The 14,236-nt window shown below is 34.6% G+C and overlaps 1 protein-coding gene and 1 pseudogene across 1 annotated transcript; both read left to right on the top strand.

Moving 5' to 3' along the window:
* Window positions 1-1,873: 1,873 nt before the first annotated feature.
* Window positions 1,874-3,984, top strand: LOC110711884 (peroxidase 2-like). Its single transcript, XM_021890324.1, has 4 exons — window positions 1,874-2,162; window positions 2,502-2,693; window positions 2,854-3,019; window positions 3,252-3,984. The coding sequence occupies exons 1-4, from the start codon at window positions 1,953-1,955 to the stop codon at window positions 3,665-3,667; spliced, it is 984 nt and encodes a 327-aa protein (XP_021746016.1). The 5' UTR covers window positions 1,874-1,952; the 3' UTR covers window positions 3,668-3,984.
* Window positions 3,985-4,962: 978 nt separating this feature from the next.
* On the top strand, window positions 4,963-8,794 carry LOC110711919 (annotated as a pseudogene).
* Window positions 8,795-14,236: the final 5,442 nt, after the last annotated feature.

Raw genomic sequence — 14,236 nt, 5'->3', positions numbered from 1 at the left:
TAATAATCAAAGGGAAAGGGAATGAATAGACCCCATTCCTTTTGTTGCTATTTGTTTGTCGCTATTTATCATTCCCTTTACCCTTTTTTGTTTTTGAGTTCACCCTAATTTGCTCTACATTCATTCCCCACCCCCTCTAGACTTTTCCATTCCCTTTCCTTAGCCATCCCTCCACCACCACCACACACATACACACTAGCCACCACCCTTTTACCTTACCCCCGGCCACCACCCAACTGCCACCCAGTTGCACCTCCACTGCCATCGCCACCCCTTCCCCGACCATCGCCGCCCACCGATAAGCCTCCCCTCCCCTAAAAACCTTCCCCTACCGCACAAATAACTCGTTCCTTTAACTTTCCAGCCACCACCCGACCATCCCACTGCCCAGCCACCACTGAGCTACCCTCGCCGCACCTCACCTTCCTCTCGTCGCCCTTCTTCGCTGCCCAAAAACCCTTCCCCTCCCCCGAAAACCTTCCCCTACCCTCAAAAACCCTAGAAATCCCTCCTCCTCCCTGTAAAAACCGTCGGCCACCCTCGAAACCCTAGACGGCGGTTTTTACAGGGAGGAGGAGGGATTTCTAGGGTTTTTCGAGGGTAGGGGAAGGTTTTGGGGGGAGGGTGGGGTTTTTGGGCGGCGAGGAACGGCGGCGATGGGTGGGGGAGGTGGGACTAGGGGCGGGGAATGTGACAAGGTGGTAGATGGGTGGTGGGCTGGCTGGGTGATGGCTGGAAATTTGAAGGAATGAGTTGTTTGTGTGGTTGTGTGGTGGTGGACTGGTTCCATTCCTTTTATTTTTTTTATAAAAACAAACAACATACTACTTGGAAAGGTTTTCCATTCCATTCTCTTTCTTTCCCTTTGTTCATGTCCATTCTGATTACCCCGTGCAAACCAAACGACCCCTAATATAATTGAAATGTAACAAGTTAAGTATTAAACAAATAAAAATTACATATTCAGAAACTAAAAATCAAGATGAATTTAGGTGACTATGTTTATTTAGAAATACAGAAAAATCGTTAAAATACTAAATTCCATTTATTTGCATTGAAAAATTAAAATATGTCAAGATTTCAAATAGGACAAACAAAAGAAAATAAAGGCATACATTTTTCCTAATTATAAATTGAAATCATGGTAGGAGATTTTATGTAAATTAATTATTTGTAAAAATTAACTTGTGGTCTAAGGTAATTGCCGATCGAGGCTCAATTATATTATAGTTACAAGCCGCCTGCTGCTTTGATGCCTTCAATTATTTGGCCTAATTGTTCGCACTCAACCATGGAGACAAGACTAATCTAACCTTTTATAATTAATAATGGAAAACTCTTACAATAATACTATAATAACTTATAATAAAATTAAAACAATAATTCTTAAAAGTTTTTATCAATTTTGTCTGACTTTATATATACATAATATCTATCAAATATATTATTGTATTTATTCAACTCTTGTCATTAATTAATATGCTAAGCCATGAAATTTGTTTCCCAACCTGAACCTCCGATATGGGTTATCTTCTTGTGTAAGGGCGGTTAACAGAGTAAAGCTTAAGCTTCATAATTGTAATCGGATTTTCTCCATTTTACACAAAAAACAAAAAAAAAAAAAAAGAAAAAAAAAGGAAAAGAATTAGTGTTGTATGTAAGTTGAACCATGATTAATCAAAGAGTAGTCATTATTCGTTGTCATTATATCATCTTTGATCAACCCATATGAGATAACGTGCAATTTTTTGTATTTGATAATTGCATGTAAATGCATGTTTGCAATAATATATTGAATTATATTTTTAAATACATCAAAGTCGTTTTCATGTGAGAAGATGCCATAAATTGAAGTATAAAATGCGAACATTCTTCCTGCAACATCCAAAACAACATTCCTAGAAGTACATCTTCTAAATTTTATCCTAGAGAAGTAACTTAGATTATACAACATGGCAGACCACAAGTTGTCCTCAATCTTTCTTGTTTTCGCCACGATATTTGCCATAGCAAATGCTCAAGGCTTGATGCTTGATTATTACAAAACTTCGTGCCCCAAAGCCGAGGCAATTGTTCAAAGAATCACTAAGCAATACGTTGGTCATGTTCCTAACTTTGCTGCTGGTTTGATTAGAATGAACTTTCACGACTGCGCCGTTAGGGTATGTTTCTTTCTATACCTTAATTCGTCTTAAAATGTAAATGTTTGTTACGGAGCATTTTTCTACATGTATTCATTTGATCGAATTGGGATTATATATATAAATAAATTTACAAATTAGGGTGTTTATTAGGCGGTCTAATATTAGTTCTTTCAATCTAGTGAAATGATCATATATAGTACTTGATTGAAATTTTTTTTTTCTTTTTACCACCAATAATTAGCTTATCATGTTTGCGTTGACTTTTAGATGATCATACTGCCAAGTACATAATTAGTCAAATGAACGTGCATAATAATAATTATTGATGATTTGATGGTATTGATCCTTTCTTTGTAGGGTTGTGATGGTTCTGTACTAATCAATCCAACGCCTTCCAACAACCAAACAGAGAAGACAGCCATTCCAAACACAACACTCCGAGGTTTTGAGATCATTGATGCAATCAAGTCCACTCTAGAAAAGGAGTGTCCTGGTGTTGTTTCTTGTGCTGATATTTTAGCTTTGGCATCCCGAGATGCTATTACCACGGTAATGGTCCATATTTTAACATTAACCTCCCAGTATTTATTTTATTTATATTCTTATCTATATAATGTAAGGTAAATTTCATATGTGAGTCAAGGCTATATATGCAATGTACTTTGTTCTATTACTTTGATCTAAAACATTATTATTTATTTTCGTACAGATTAACGGACCATGGTGGGAGGTTCCAACAGGTAGAAGGGATGGTAAAGTATCATTGGAATCAGAAGCCAATGCACTTATTCCATCACCATTTTCTGACGTTACTACCCTTAAACAAAACTTTGCAGCTTTAGGTCTTTCTGCTAAAGATTTGGTGGTTTTATCAGGTAACATTGACACACATTGTAGTAAAAAAATAATAATTCAATGCTATGTGATCATTATTTATATGTCAATGAAATTAATGTCTTCTAGAAAGTCAATGCATTTTGTAGCTCTGTATAGACATGCTGGCACGCATACGCACTGACGCGCACACACACACCATACTTTGATCATTTAGGTTTTTAAACACAATTCTATAAACCGTATTAAAAATTATCCTTTCCATTTTGATAGGTGCTCACACCATTGGAGTTGGTCACTGCTTCATCATCCGTAGTCGTTTGTACAATTTCACTGGAAATGGTGACAGCGATCCTACACTATCCCCACATTACGTCGAGTGGTTGAAAACTAGGTGTCCTCCTATTGCAAGTGACTCAAAATCTTTTGTGTTTATGGATCGAATTACCCCTAAGGCCTTCGACCAAAACTACTACACCATGGTAACCCAACATAGGGGACTCTTTGTGTCGGATGCCACTCTTATGACCGATCAAGAAACCAAAAGTTACATTGAGACCCAAGTTAAGACCAAGGGATCAACTTTTGCTGATGATTTCGCGGTGTCTATGACCAAAATGATCAATATTGGTGTGCTTACTGGAAGCCAAGGTGAAATTAGGAAGACTTGTGGTGCGGTTAATCAATAGGTTGACAAATTCGACCAATTTGTTAAGGCTATTTCATTATAATTCGTCACATTAAGTTTTATTTTTTTATTTTTATTCTCTTACTTTATCATGTCTAGGACCAGAGAAATTGGCTTCACTAATTTTTTGAATTTGAACTTGTAGATTGATGTTCAAATGATTAAATTTCCAATATGAATAATTTTAAGTAAAATAAATTTTGAGTGTTTGAGTATGTCAAAATTCAATTACTTAATGAAGAACAAGTTTTTGTCATAAGGTTGATTCAAATGTTTTATTTAATTATTATTACTCTTTTTTTTTTAATTACTTTCATTATTATATTTTTAAAGACCATACTTAAGAGAAGATGTTTGGCAGAGAAAAACATGTGGGTGTAAATTTTCTTTACTACTAGACTAATGATTATTTTACTCGTATCAATTATTTTGTAAAATTACACCAATTCATGTTATCTAACTAAATCGTTAAAAGTCGTTATATATCTTAGCTCAAATTCTAGTGAAATTTCTGATTACGCCTTCAAATTGCTGGTAAAACGGATGGAAAATTCTTCTATTAGCTTAGTTTAGGAGAAATGTTTAATAGATAAATTAAAACCGGGCCAATTGGTCTTCATCTAAAGAGAATCAAACTTAGAATGTACTTAATTAACTTCTTTCATTTATTTTTAGTGGCAATGGTTCTACTGTTCCGCTATTCAAATCCTTTTCAAATATCGTTGGAGATTTATACTTGATAAAAAAAATGTAGTCGTATTAGATCTAGTTAATTAGATAATCTCAATATATATCTATAAAAAAGTGGCTAAATTGTCATTAAGTTCATTCTTTTTGCACGAGTGTGTAAGCTAGTAAATATAAGTATGAAAATGAGGGATAGCTCAAGTGTAATTAAAGCTTTCTTTCGATTTCAAGTGATGATAATCTTGGGATCAATTCTCATCTTGTCCTTGAGGCTCTCTAAACACCAAATAAATTTAAATATCTATTAGACTATTAAAACAATACTTTAAACCAACTTTCCGGCCACATTGTCAAGATTTTGAGAGTTGACACGTGATTTCCCACCATTATATGCTCTATATATGCGCGTGTAAAATCACACACCGTACCATTGTATATAAAGAAATTCACATATTCACTAACAAAATTATCCTCCAAAGTGAGGCTTTCTAATAAGCTCACATCCATAACCAAGAAGTAAGATTCCCAAGAGGGGGAAAGCAATGTTGCTGAAGTTCAATTGTTGAGGCATCTCAAGCATTTCTATCTTCACATTTGTTAGTTGATGTAATGAGTTTTGATTCTAGTGTTAAATCCTATAGGGTAGTGTATGTAAAGTTGTGTCCAGTTTGTTAGGGTATGTATTTTGCTACTGGTTGATGATGAAACAATTAGGCTAAGTTAGTATAAAACAATCAACTAAATTTGGTGATGATTTAATTTTGTAATCATGTATATTGTATCAAGTAGTCATTCCTATTTGTGAAATGATCTATTGCACAAGCATATGTCTCTTGTTAAAATGGTTTTTTTTTTTTTTTTTTTTTTTTGTTTTTTTCGAAAAAGCTCTTGTTAAAATGTTGATGTCATAACAATTGATGTAATTTTTTAATTTGATAATATTCAAGAATTGATTAGTCAACAAGATTGATGATAAGAAATAAACTAATAAAAAGGTAAGATGAACCTCTCACAGGTTTTAGCCAGCCTAGCTCTGCAGGTCATCGCTTGAGAGTAGGGGTGTACATGAACAGGACCGGACCTGAAAACCGACCTGACCCGGACCTGTTGGGACCGGACCTGACCCGGACCTGTAGATTCAGGTCCGGTCCCGGTCCTTGAAAATCAAGGTTTCCGGTCCCGGTCCGGATCAGGTCCAAACCCGGGGTTTTCAGGTCTGGACCTGAAACCCGTTAAAAATGCGTTTTTTATAAAAAAAAAAAAAAAAAAAAAAAAAAAAAAAAAAAATCCCAAATTTCAAAAGAATCCGTTTCATTTTTGTTAACACACTCTAACCCTAACTCACTTCTCTCTCTCTCTCTCTCTCTCTCTCTCTCTCTCTCTCTCTCAGCCGACAAGCAAACACGGCAACACCCACTCCCTCCAGACCACCGCCCACCAGACGTCCAGACCAGCAGTGACTACACGCTGTACATCCTGCAACGACGAGTCGACGACTACACCCTGCATCTGCATCTCACTGTAAGTTCTTTTTTTTTTTTTAATTAAATCTAATTATATTTGAATTGGGTATTTTGTATTTCAATTGCTTATAATGATTGTTTGATGTTTGCATGTTTGTAAGTTCTGTTTTTTAGTTAATTTTTTTTCGAATTCATGATTTTTTTTGAGGTTTTTTTTTATTTATTTTAAGTAACTGTTTTTGAATTATTTTAGTTCATTTGTTTCGAATGCATGTTGAATTTTGGTATCCCGTAAGTTCTTTTTTTTTTTTAAATTAAATCTAATTATATTTGAATTGGGTATTTTGTATTTCAATTGCTTATTATGATTGTTTGATGTTTGCAAGTTCTGTTTTTTAGTTCATTTTTTTCGAATTCATGATTTTTTTTTGAGGTTTTTTTTTATTTATTTTAAGTAACTGTTTTTGAATTATTTTAGTTCATTTGTTTCGAATGCATGTTGAATTTTGGTATCCTGTAAGTTCTTTTTTTTTTTTAAATTAAATCTAACCCGTATGGCCTTTGTCCGACTCTTGACATGATACATTGGATAAGGGTGTGAGTGTTTGAAGCCTAGAACAATTTGAATTTGAACAATGTTATGAAGTGCTTTCTGGACAGACATGTTTGGATCCCTACACAGACATGATTATTGTCTCGAAGTTGAGATGTTATGGATTTGGACTTTAGTATTGTGTTATTAAGTGGAAGTGTGATGTGCAGTGCAGGTGCCTCAGAGACTGTATACTTTGGATGAATTAAAGCTGAATGGAATTGAAGCTGCTTCTCTCTTGTCGCCTGTGGACACGACTCTTGGTTCAATTGAAAGGAACCTGCAGATTGCTGCGGTTTTAGGTGGTGTTGCTGCTTGGAACGCCTTTGAACTTAGCCCCTAGCAACTCTTTTATATCTCTTTGGGATTGTTGTTCTTGTGGACATTGGATCTGGTAACTTTTTTTTTTCTTTCCTTTGTCAAACTTGAGAAATTTTTTCCTACATTAATGGTTGAGGCTCATGAAAATATTGTTCATGGACTGAGTCACTGTATTAAGTTTTTGTGCTTAGAGAAATGCTTTGAATCATTTAAACAATGTGTTAATCTGTGGCTTCTAACAGATTTCTTTTGGTGGAGGAATTTCCGGCTTGGCTCTTGATACGATTGGCCATGCCATCAGTCAAAAGTACCACAACCGGGTTATTCAAGTAAGCACATGGTTCATTTTCTCGTTTCCTGGAGCTAATACGTGTTGTCTTATTGGATTTGTTATCTTTAAATGTATAAATATGGTAGATGTTTCCTTATAGGGTGGCCTTTTCTAGTTTTCGTCACACTTAAAGTTTTTGCTATCCCTGAGTTGACCACAAGATCAATTTTCAACTGCAGCATGAAGCTGGACACTTTTTGATTGCCTACTTGCTTGGCATCCTTCCAAAAAGTTATACACTTTCGAGTTTAGAAGCTTTGAGCAAAGAAGGGTCTCTCAATGTTCAAGCAGGAACAAATTTTGTTGACTTTGAGTTTGTCGAGGAAGTAAGTTATTCTCTCTATGACCTGTTGAGTTCTCTTCCCTTTAACACTCTCTCTGAACTATCATGTCTTACTGTCTTAGCTTGTCCAACTAGCTTATGCTTTGGTACGTTTGAACGTCTTTTCCGTGCTTATTTTTTATGAGCTTTGTTTGCTTGAATTTGAAATTCTGAATCAATTTGTGACTGTAATTTGCAGACCAACGCAGGGAAAATGTCATCTACGGTATGGTCTCTTCTTGGTGCAAGCTTTTATGAGGCTCCCTTGTACTTAATTTTCTCTGGAGAAACCTCATGTTAATTAACAGGAAACTACTTATGATTATGACAGTATTATGTCTTTGATTAGATGCTGAACAGATTCTCATGTATAGCATTGGCTGGTGTAGCAACAGAGTACTTATTATATGGATATGCAGAAGGAGGTTTAGCTGATATTAACAAGGTTCATCCTACTCATCTATCTGGTCATTTCATTGATTTAATCATCATGTCTTAGATTCCCCTATTGGTCTTGAAAGTCCCCCCTTTAGTGAACAAAGTGCCCCCGATTTTACTGTTATGCATTTGTCATTCCTTCATGAACACACAGTAAAATTCATATTGTAGAATTTGCTGCCTTGTTGGTGTATTGTATATTTGTATGTATTCTGTTTATTTTGTGAATTCAATTTGAATTGTAATTGAATTCTATCGTTTTATATGTTTAGGATCAACAAGAACCACGGATTCTTACTCTTGCAATGTAAGTTGTTCTCACATTTTTTTATAAAATGTTATGTGTTTATAATTGTTACTTAAAAATTACTTATATTGTGTATAATTATATTGAAGATTGTGTATAATTATATTGAAGATGGAGAGCTCTCAATCCAAAAGATCTGCTGCTTTTTCTTAAGAAATGTCACAGCCACTTTTTGAAAAGGATATGGAAGAATTGCAATCTACTTTGCCTCCAGATAAGAAGTTAAAAGCGGGGCGGGAATACATATGGAACAGAAAAAGTAAGAGGATATGGAAGAAAATTTGAAAGAGTTACAAGAAATGGAGAAAGGTAGTATTAATTTTATGTACTTGTAATTTTGTTAACCAAATTTATTATTTCATTGTTATCATTCATTAATATATTCTATAATGTTTTTTTATTTAGAGGTGCAACATAATGTATCTAACGATGGAGACGATGAAGTTGTTTTCGTTGACTCATTAGTGTGAATCACGCAATCAAAGGGAAAGCAACTCGCCAAAATTCAAGTTGTCTTTGGATAATTTATGTATTTCTAGTATTTGAGACTTAGAGACTTTATGTAATTTAATGAATTATTTGTTATATTTGAGACTTATAGATTTTATGTAGTTTTTGTCATTGATATTTTAAGATTTTATGTAAACAGGTCTATAATTAGGTCCAACAGGTTATTTATTTTCTTTAAAAAAAAACAAAAAAAAAAAACACACAAAACAGGTCTGTTCAGGTCTGGACCTGACCCGGACCTGATTGCTCAGGTCTGGACCTGACCCGGACCTGCTGAATCAGGTCCGGTCCCCGGTCCTCAGAATTGGCTGATTCAGGTCCCGGTCCTAACAGGTCCGGTCCAGGTCCGGTCCGGTTTTGGACCGGTGTACAGCCCTACTTGAGAGTAAAGGAGGGAAGTAAGGAAATCTCTCTCTACTCCCAAGTATTTTGTAGTTGATGGGGCTCGAACTCGTGACCTCAAAATCACAAGGTGAGTTCCCCGCCAATTCTACCAAGCTTTGCTTAATATATGAAACAACTGATATAAGCTTATAGAATTTAAGTATAAATATATAGCTTCCAAGTGTAGTAATTGTACAAGACTACAAGAATATTACTTTATAAGATGATATCATACATTCATACCTACAATCTGTAACGATTATAGTACAAGAGTATAAGAATATGCATCTGTATGTAATTGGTGAGTCCATTGGTCTAGTCATAGTAATAATTTATTTATTTATTTATTTATTTTGTTGTTGTTGTAATTGTTTTTTGGACAAGGAGAAAATCCCCTTGCGTAAAGGGGAAATTAGGGATTTAATTTGCTTACGTTGAAAATCAAACCTCTCGCAGTCTCTCACATACAAGGGTGGAAAAAGGGCCTCAACTACTAAGCCAACCTTGATACAGTCTAGTCATAATAATCAATATTCCATATGTACTTGATTAGTTAATAAGCTACTCGTGAAATCGTAATAGTTATAAGTCTAGTTTATAGTTTAATGATGGAAAAATTGACAAGAATAATCCCAACTTTGCCTCATTCGCCCAAAATAATCCCAACTTTCGATTATTTTTTAATAATCCGAACATTAATATCAATTTGCTTTCAATGGTCCCGACCAATCATCCAACTTGTTATATCAAGTTATATGACACGTGTCAGGACGGGATTGGTTAAAAAGATTTTAAAAAAATTAAAATAAAAAAAAAATTCAATTAATTAACTAAAACCCACCACCACTCCCCGACAGTTCCACTACTCCAGCCACTCTCCGGCCCCCTCCCCCACGCCAGAAATGGCGCCGCCCTTCCCCCAACCACATGGTGTCGTCGTCCTAAACCCCAAAACCCTCATCCCCTGAAATCCCTAAATAACCTCCCCCGCAGGAAAATCCTCGGATTCCACCTTGCCCACCTTCGGAACCCTAGAAAATAGGGGTTTCGAGGGTTAGGGGAGGGGCAATGGGCGGTTTAAGCGATGGCAAAGGGTTTTTTTTAAGGATTTTTGGGGGGAGGGAGGGTGTTTCATGGTGAGTCTATAGTGGTAGGGGACGGGCGACGGTAGGAGGGCGCAGGAGTGTGGGCCTGGGCGCCGTGGGGGTGACGGGTTACCTGGCTGGCCTATGGGTGAGGGCTGCGGTGGTGGGGGCCGGGGAGGTGGCTGACGCTTCTAGTGGTGCCTTTTTTTTTAATTAGCTTTTTTTTAAAAAAAAATAAAAAATAAAATGGGTAGTTAAAAATATTAGTTAAAATTTAATTAATATAACTAAATAAAATTTGAGCTTGTTTTGACCAATCATGTAGCAACACATGTATATTAAACTTAAAAAAAATAACCTGTTCAATAGGTTACAGGTCACTTGGGACCATTGAAAACAAATTGATATTAAAGTTCAGAATATCAAAACATAATCGAAAGTTAGGATTATTTTGGGCGAATGAGGCAAAGTTGAGATTATTCTTGTCAATTTTTCCTTTAATGATTCAAAGGTTGTAAAACAATAAGTTGGTTTAAACAGGTCACGAGTTACAACAACAACTTGATTTAAATAGGTTTTGGGCTAAATAGTGTTGGGTCACTATATATAATTTAAATATATAGGTCAATATATATTATTCGGTACAAATTTTGTTTCAAACTTCAGGCGGGTTTTTAGTTACGAAAGATGGATTTCGAAGTCGTTCGATTCTGTATAGAGTGGATCAATACATTAATTTGGTTAAATATTGACTCAAAGGTCTTGCAGTCTTACTGAATACTGATGAGCTTGTAATGGGAATAAGATAAAAGGGGTAGGTATAGCACTATCAAATTTTATTCGAAATCATTTAACTACCCGAAACTTACCAACCTAAATGTAAACCGAACTGATTAAATAATGATTATTTGAAACCGAAAATCTACCCAAACCGTATTTTAGTAAACCTGAAACCGAACCAATCCGAAAAATGTTGAACCATATAAGAATCAAACCCGTTAACAACCCGAGTTAGTTCTAAACCGAATTGAAATAGAGCCGAATTGAAAAAGAACCAAATTGTTTTTAACACGAAACCATTTGAACCGGGTTAAAAACCACTTAAACCAAAACCGAATCAAATCGCAACCCGCTTACACCAAAACATTTACAAATCATATCGCTTATAAACCGAACTGTTTACAAACGGCTTACTTTAATAAATTGGTAACCATAGTAGAATTAATCTTGTCATCTTAATCTAAACTTATGAACTATAAAGAGAAGATTAAAATCACATTAAAAGGAATTTTCTTCCTACTACAGTGAAAGAAGTTTTTCACTGATTACTCCCGATCCGAAGCACCCCTTTTCCATCAAAGAATGTGGAGCCAGGCCGAATGCATGATGAATGAAAACTCGATTTGATACCGCTCTCACGACCTGCACCGAAACAGTGCTTTACCACCGAATGGGATGAAAAATTTAGAAACCGCTTAAACAAAACTATACCTGAAGAATGGGATAGAGATTGACCATCACAAAAGCCATTTTTATCAATCAGAAGCTTTTTCCAAGCCAAAAGCCCTGCAGCAGGTGCACGGAGCCAGAACCCGGCATGTTCGCCCACCGGGCCGAGTGTTCGCCAAATGATATATAATTAGGCACACATGTTTACAGCGGAGTACATTTTTACTAGAGTATCGGTTAAGTTAGTAATTAGTTTACTGTAAATTTATTTTATACTTAACTGATTTTTTACTATGTTCATGCAGCATTAGGCCTTGTTTAGTTCACCTTATTTTGACTAATCTGATATGATCTATACTGATTGATCTGAACTTATTTTTTCCGATTTGATATGATCTAAAATTCTTTTATTGATCTGATATGATATAAACTTATATTTTCTAATCTGAACTTATTTTTCTGATCTAATCTGAATTTTTTTATTTTTAATTTGATCTAAAGTTATTTTAATTTTTAATTTTTCTAATTTTAATTTTTTATATATACTAACTTATTTATTATTTATTTACTTATTTATTATGACTATTATTATTATTATTATTATTATTATTATTAATTTTTAATTTTTAATAATTCTAAAATACAATGGTCAAATAGATGCATGTACAAAATAATCCTAATATATTGAAGACCTATAACAAACATTCTACATTAATTACAAATAAAATGACATGCACAAATAAATAAACATGACCATCAGGACAACTTTATTGAAAATGACCATACATGCACATATTTAACCTAGGGCTAATGCGGATATCCGAATACTGATGGACATTTGAGTCCGATTAAAGATAAAGATACTAGAGCCTATATACCTGAATTTTCAAAAGGTCTATCACCTCAAGGCATACTTGAATTTTTTAATTATCTTCACTCTTTATTCCTTACAACAATTGAAGTATGTTTCAAAACACTAAAATATAGATGAAAAAAATTGTTAATGATGCCAAATATGGACAGGATTGGAAACCAAACATCAATTAGTTAATTATCATTGTTGCATTCACACTTTACAATTTCATTCGATTACATAAATTGGATATAGCGATTGAAAGTGGTATAAATAATACATCAATTTTATTTTAAAATTCGAGATCTTATTGAATTTTTTGTAAAATCTTCTGTCTTTTTGACGAATTTTCTAACCTTTTATGAATAGGTTTATGGAGTAAGAATAAGTGACGTGACATATGACGACATCTATGGATCATCTGTTAGATATTTAGAGTGTTGATGGTTGCGCGCTCGCGACCATGAAGGCGCGGCCGCGCAGAGATCGCGCCTTAAAACCGTGCACCTCTCTGGAAAATCTGCCTGATTTTGGTGACGCGCCCGCGCCACCGTTAGGCACGCCCGCGTCTATACCGTGTCCCAAAACCGCGCACCATACTGGAAAATTGGAAGTTTGGCAAAACGGGGGTGGCGCGCCCGCGCCTCTCCATTCGCGCCCGCGCTGCCTCCCTCGACTTCGGTTTTGCGGTTATTTCCTTTATATTGTATCGATGCCTTTCGGTTTTGTTGACACAAGTTATAACTTTCCTCTCGGAAATTCTCTCTTCTCTACACCATTAATTGAAGAAACTTGCAATCTCTTCTTTTAATCCTCTATCATTTAAGTTAATTATTGATTGAGAATTTGATCATCTTTCTACACATTAAGTGCTTAAAGTGTAGAGTTCGTCTATTGTATCTCAAAGCGTATTTCTAGTTCAACCCAAGCACCGTTGCGGGGGAAATTAACGCTTTAGGAAAGTGTTCTCACGCCTAAGACGAGTATCAAGTATCGAAGACTCACGTGGTCCATGGTATTCTCGTGTTCTTGGTTGTTTTCATTGGTTTGGAGTGAGGCAAGCGATTTTCTTCATACTTGTAGTTTAGATTGTATTTCTGTAATTTACTTTCTAGACCTTTTGGTGTTTGGTTTGTTGGTGTAATTGATTATATTTTACTTTGTAAATTTATTTTTCTCAAATTCTTAGGGTTAGAATTTGTACTCAATAAGCATATTATTTAACATCATCAGCCATGAAATTTAATTGTGGCCCAGAGCATCGTTGCTCAGGAATAAAATTAAAAATATAAATTTTAGTCACAAGTACAAACAAGACTCTTCCTTTTGTTGTAGTTGTGAGGGGTTTAACTTTTAAGGATGTTCAACATAAAAATTGTTTTGAGTGATTTTGATATATAACTTAAAATTCAAAATTCAATCATCTTATATTTTTATCTAATATATAGATCAATTTATTTATATATAATACCTCGTATTTTTATACGTATTTTAACTTAAATATGTATTACTTAAAGTATTTAAATAATTCGAAATGAATTATTTATGGTGTTTCATTAATTTAAAAAGAATTATTTTAATTAAAAGCTTATTTTTAATTATTTAACCATCTTGAAAATATTTTATTTTATGATTTGGAAATTTTGGGGCATATTATTTATAAAAGAAAATTTTAAAGTCAACGAGTTTTTAAGGAAAGTCAAAATACTAGTTTGAATAGGAAATGGATCATTAAGGGTAGTAAAGGAATTTTAAGTAGGAGGGTTATTGAGAGAGGGTATAAATACCCATCATATGAGCAAAAATCAAACTTTACCCAAAGGTAAAC

The sequence above is a fragment of the Chenopodium quinoa genome, unplaced genomic scaffold (assembly GCF_001683475.1).
Source record: "Chenopodium quinoa cultivar QQ74 unplaced genomic scaffold, ASM168347v1, whole genome shotgun sequence".
NCBI classification, from domain to species: Eukaryota; Viridiplantae; Streptophyta; class Magnoliopsida; order Caryophyllales; family Amaranthaceae; genus Chenopodium; species Chenopodium quinoa.
This window is presented reverse-complemented; position numbering and strand designations above follow the sequence as displayed.